General features: G+C 42.5%; 1 protein-coding gene across 1 annotated transcript in view; it reads right to left on the bottom strand.

Annotated features, from left to right (window-relative positions):
• Nucleotides 1-332: 332 nt before the first annotated feature.
• acoxl (acyl-CoA oxidase-like) overlaps nucleotides 333-6,000 on the bottom strand; it is a 123,052-nt gene continuing 117,384 nt past the window's right edge. The window contains exon 19 of the mRNA XM_036573630.1: nucleotides 333-686. Within this exon, the coding sequence (XP_036429523.1) occupies nucleotides 495-686 (192 nt within the window). The 3' untranslated portion in view covers nucleotides 333-494. The remainder of the gene's footprint in view (nucleotides 687-6,000) is intronic.

Genomic DNA, 6,000 nt, shown 5'->3' with positions numbered 1-6,000 from the left:
CTTCTGGGTCACGGTGGGGTGCTGGAGCCTATCCCAGCTGTCACTGGGCGGAAGGCAGGATACACCCTGGACAGGTCGCCAGTCCATCGCAGGGCAGACAGACATACACATTCACACACACACACTCACACCCAGGGGCTATTTAGCATGTCCAATCAGCCTGACTGCATGTTTTTGGACTGTGGGAGGAAACCGGAGTACCCGGAGGAAACCCACGCAGACACGGGGAGAACAGGCAAACTCCACACAGAAATGACCCTGGTCACCCGGCCGGGAATTGAACCCAGGCCCTTCTTGCTGTGAGGCGACAGCGCTACCCACTGCGCCACCGTGCCGCCCGTCTGGTTCCATTGACTTACATTAAAAGTAAAGTAGTTCCTTTCCTTCTCCTGTAAAGTTACCGTTTTGGAGATACGAGGTTTTGTTCTGACAACAGCGATATCTGGGTCTCAGTGCTGGCAGTACGCTGGTGAGCTCCCTGGTTGTCCGGTGGCTCAAAGCTTGGACGTGGCCCTCTGCTGGGTGTGGGGCTGGGTGGTGGGGCTCTGTGGCTGCGGGTAGAAGCCCCACTCTGCTCTGGGGTTGGCCACCCCAGCGATGGGCGCCTGGATACAGCAGGGAGGTATGTTGAAATCCGCCACCACTTTCAGCGCATCGTCTTTAACTGACCTGCACAGCTCCAACAGCTGGAGAGAGAACAGAGGACAACAGTTACTCGAGCAAAGCACGTGTCTGTAAACACTGGAACTGAGAAAACCGCTTAACTGGTCAATCAAAACACGCAGCCTACTTCTCCTTCTCCAGAAAATCACAGCCTGCTGCCAGTAAGCACAACATGGACTGTCCCAACTCTCAGCCCTCTGCCTACCACTTTGCCATCTAGTGGCCAAGAAGAGCACAGCTTTTGTTTGTTGATCAGAAGCATGTAATTGATTGTACTGAAAGGAATAACTGCTTTTAACGCAAAATGATTAAAAATATGTTTAATTACTTATAAATACATTAAAATATCAATGTGAATGTGAATTATAACTCACTCTCTTTCAGTACCGTATCATATTTATGAATGAAATATGGTATTACTGGTTCATACTTTGCCGCATTTTTTCTAATTAAAAATCAGAAAACGCGTTAAAGGCAAAAAGTCATTACACCTTAATCAAAGATTACAGGAAAAACAATAATTTTGCCTTTAAAATGATTTATTATGAGGAGTAATGTTTAATATGACCAGCGACATGAACTAACAATGTAAAAAACAGTTACACTACATATTAAAATAACTTACAAACTGTCCTAAGTGCACATTTAAAGTACCTACACTGCAGTATCTACAGACTGGGTTACAGTATAATGTGCCTTGTGACTGTAGTTAGTCAAACATTAACTCAGTAATTGATAACAAAGAGGTTTTTCCTTCAACCAATAGCTACAGATTTGAAAATTCATCAAATCCATTGAAAAAACACCACAAATGACGACTACCAAGAGAAGAGAAAGACATGCCATTGGTGACCACATATAAAAGATTCATTTATGACTTATTCATTAATGATTTATTTTGGCCTAAATTAAAAATCCAGTTCCAAAAAAATTGTGACAGTCGGTAAAATGCAAATAAAAACAGAAAGCTGTGACTTGTAAATCTACTTTGACCTGTATTTGAACAAAAACAGTATAAAGACAAGATATTTAAAGTTTTATCTGATCAACCTGCAATGTAAGACTAGGAACACATTGAAATCTAAAAAAAATCTTAAACAGATGATGCAACAATGCTTGGTTATAAACAGAGCATCCAGGAAAGGCCGAGTCCTTTATGAGGGAGGATGGGTCGAGACCACATGACCAAGAAAATGCATAAGCAAAAAATCCCACAGTTTAAAAATATGTTCCTCTACAAGGAACAGCAAAGATTTTAGGTATTTCACCCTCTACAGTGCATAATATCATCAAAAGATTCAGAGAATACAAAGAAAACTGTGTGGATAAAGGAAAAGGCCAAAAAACACAATAAATGCCTGTGACCTCTGACCCCTTTGACAGCACTTGATTGAAAAAAACAGCAGGTTTCCCTGATGAATATCACCACATGGGCTCAGGGATACTTAAAAAAAAATCGTTGTCAATAAACACCATCCATCACTGCGTCCACAAATGCAGGTTAATGCTGAACTCTGCACAGAGGAAGTCACATATCAACAACGCCCAGAAACACCGCTGACTTCTCTGGGCTTGAGCTCATCTGAAATAGACTGATGCTCAGTGGAAATTATTTACATAATCAACCTTTCAGATTGTTTATGTAAATAATGGACATCATGCTCTCCAGGCCAAAGAAGAAAAGGACCGTATTGTTACCAGTGTAAAGTTACCAAATCTTTGTTTTTTTTTTTGGGGGGGGGGCATTATGTGTGTGTTATAATGGCTGTGTAATCTGAGAATGCAGGTGCTACGTCTGCAAACATCCAATAGGTTTTTAGCAGCTCAGTCATTCTGAATAATGACAACAGGCAGAGATACGTTGTCAAAGTAAGAAATCTGCTTCAGCTGACAAGCTAGCGCTCCCAATGTGAACCCTTTGTAGAGCAGTAAGCTAAAAATCACCCAATGTTGTGTGGATTTTATGGAAAAGTGCCTCTTCGAGATAAATCAGAATAGATCTATGTACCTTTTTGATGACTATCTTGCTGGTTTAAACACAGCTGGTTTGGTGGTTTAGAATAGAAGACATAACACTCACTTGGAAATCTGCCGTTCACTACAGTTATTTATCTTCTTACTCATTTTCTTTGCAAAAAAAAATGGAATATATTAACAAATTTGACAAACAAACATGGGGAAAATTCAAATTTCTTTTCCGATCCCATCTGACAGTCCTAACTGCAATTATTTACATAGATATCAACTGTCAGCTACAATGTTATGGCTATGATATTCTTGGCTGTAACAGATGGTTTCATCAACAAAGAGTAACTTTGAGAGATGACAACACCCCAACACAGTGATGACTAAGAAGCTCAGATCCCACACAAGAAGCATAAATCCCACACAAGAAGTGGAATTAGGCACGCAGAACGTCTACCAACACCCTGCCACCCTGGCAGGAGAAACAAATGAGTAAGGAAAAATCATTATATATGATGATATATACGAATGGTGTAGCTGGACACTCAGACAAGCAAAGCCAACACTGTGCACTTGCTTTATGAAGAACTAGAAGCAATTCTGACTTACTTTGAGGATCAAAAACGAACCTTGCACGTCTGTTGTTGTTAAAATTTTACACTTTAAGTGCTCCAATAATGCCGCTTTGTTCTTTTCACGAAGGCTAAATTGATGAGTGATGAAAAAAAAGGGGGATTTACATTATATTTGTTATGCATTACTCATAATCACACACATCATTCACCTCCTTCTGTTTGTTTCACTGCAAAACCTGCATGAGTCACTGAGGTTACTACGCTCTCCCACCAGCCGGCCGACAAAGAGCTCATTTAGCGTTCCGCCACCTCGGATTTTACTCAACCGCTCGGCAGTTAAGATGAAAGCCAAACAACCTTCTGAAGCCAAGCCTCATTCTTCAATCTTGACACTTACAGCCTCTCTCTGTGAAACTGCTCATTGTCCTGCTCGCTTATCTGCTCAGTATTAGCTGAAATATGCTGCTGACTCAGTCGTCTTTCCTTTTAAAAGGTGTGTTTGACCACTCTCCTTCTCTCTCTCTCTCTCTCTCTCTCTCTCTCTCTCATTCTTTCTTCTCCTCCTCCTCTCTGAGGATGAAAGGAAGCCAGTTCTGTGTGGAGTAGGTGCACCTGATTTAAACAAACAAAGAGATTAAGAGCGGCCTGGTGAGGGAAAGAGGGCAATAAAGCTCACATGAAACTTCACGCTGCTCAAATCTTACGCTCTGCTAAATATCTGACCATTCTGGCGATTTTTCAGTGGCTACAGAAAAAGGTTCACTTTGCAAGACCATTTTCGAGCCTCTCTGTCTTCCTCTGAATTACACAGGCTGTTTTTGTTACTGCACTGTAAGAAAATGGTTCAATGTTTCAACTTAAAAAAGTTAGTAACCAGCAGCCAGTTGCACCAGCTGACCGTAAGTTCAATCGTAGCCCAGGTTGAATGTAAACCCAATAGTGGGAGTAATGCCATAAAAAATCAGTTAAAATGGGAAAACGACCCATTTATGTGTGTCTGTGCGCATGTTTGTTCCATTGTAAGTACGCTGGTGCAATATGGCTGCCGCTTTACATCGCTTTCCCGTTTGTTTTGTTTTGTATTGTTTGTGAGTATGTTTTGATGTTTCCCTGCTGGCTGAGGAATCTGCCATCATTCCACCGAGACAGCAGCCGAGAGTGATTTTCCACCGGTGGCTCAGCGGCTCCTTGGACTGGCTTTTTGGGTGACGCTACATCACAGCTATGATGTGGCCTGGACCGGCCGCTTAAGTGATGCTGCATCATGGCTACGAGGCTGGCCGAACCGGGGACGTGATCAACATGACATCGTAGATACGTGGCTGCAGGACCGGCTGCTTGGATGACGCTGCACTGCAGCTGTGGGGCTGCCTGGACCGGCAGTGTTCGGCTGCATGAGCAGCGCTACGCCGCGGCTACAAGGCCTCTCAGGCCAGCTGCCTAAATGATGCTACATCGCAGCTACTTGGCTGTCTGGGCCGGCCACTTGGGTGTCACTGCACTGCAGCTATAAGGCTGCCTGAACTGGTGGTGTTCGGCTGCAATAAAATGCTCCCCCCTCATGGCGAAGGACATTTTCGGCCTTCGAGGCTTCCTGGGCTGGCTGCCTGTGTGACGCACCATAGTCCTCAAGTGACTTTTCCCACGGCTAAAGACTATTTTTGTGCTAGATAAGTGATTCTATACTGTGGTCATTGTAGTCTCCCCATCGCTAGCTATTGGAAATGTAGAGGTGTGTGTGTGTGTGTGTGTGTGTGTGTGTGTGTGTGTGTACTGTGTTGTTTTATTTATTGTTGATTATGTATTTTGTTATTTTCTGATCTTTTTGTAAAGCGTCCTTGGGTTTGAGAAATGCGCTATATACATTGAACTTATTATCATTATTATTATTATTATTATTAAAAATGTCGGCAACCAGTTCTGCAGGACAGATCATACCCATTTTCGTCGATCATAGACAGAAAAGATCACAGACCTCCTGCCGCAGATTTGCAACACAACACAGACAGGAACAGAACCTTGAGTCCTACTTTGTGTTCGAAATGGAGATATTTTTCTATAGGGTCGTTCCAAAACCTGGTGGGTGACTCTGTTTAAGTGCACAAGTCAACCGTGTGCAGAGCAGTAAGAGCAGCTCCATCAGTGCTCATGCTTTGTGTGACGCTGACCTTATTATCATACAATACACAACACAGATTATTTTTAAAATAAAACTAACATAGCTAACATCACCTTCCTGTCATTCAGCAGATTCAAATAGTGATGAGAGCCTAGTTTGTATATGGGAAAGATTCCAGCTGCAGAACAGAATAAACACACATACAAGAGACGGACGCTTCGAAAACACCACTTTACTGTAAAACACTCTCTTTCTGAATTATAGCCGACCGACACACATTAAGCAAAGTAAATGTGGCTGGAAAAGAGAGAAATTTGAGCCCTTTCACTCAGTGTTTCCTGTTTATGTCGGGTGGCCTTACTGATTGGCTGCAGAGTGAAAACGTGATTCTGTGCGACTGTGTTTTGATCTACAATCACTTTGCGCTCTACTAGTTAAGATGTACCGTAAGCGTCTGTGGTGCAACCAAAATTCTGGGTTTCGCTAGTTTTAAACTAACTACTCACAACGTGAAGTTTAGGATGGACTTTACACCCCAACTTACAACCAAACTTACATTCAGCTGGTGCAACTGGCTGCGGACTGTCTTAAAATTTAGAGATTATTGAAATAAGTTAACAGAATGTGGAACACAGATTATTGCTCTGTTAACTTATTATGAGAACTTCAATGAACTTA

Source organism: Colossoma macropomum, unplaced genomic scaffold, assembly GCF_904425465.1.
Source record: "Colossoma macropomum unplaced genomic scaffold, Colossoma_macropomum, whole genome shotgun sequence".
NCBI classification, from domain to species: Eukaryota; Metazoa; Chordata; class Actinopteri; order Characiformes; family Serrasalmidae; genus Colossoma; species Colossoma macropomum.
Note: the sequence above shows the minus strand (reverse complement) of the source record. Positions and strands in the feature narration are given on the sequence as shown.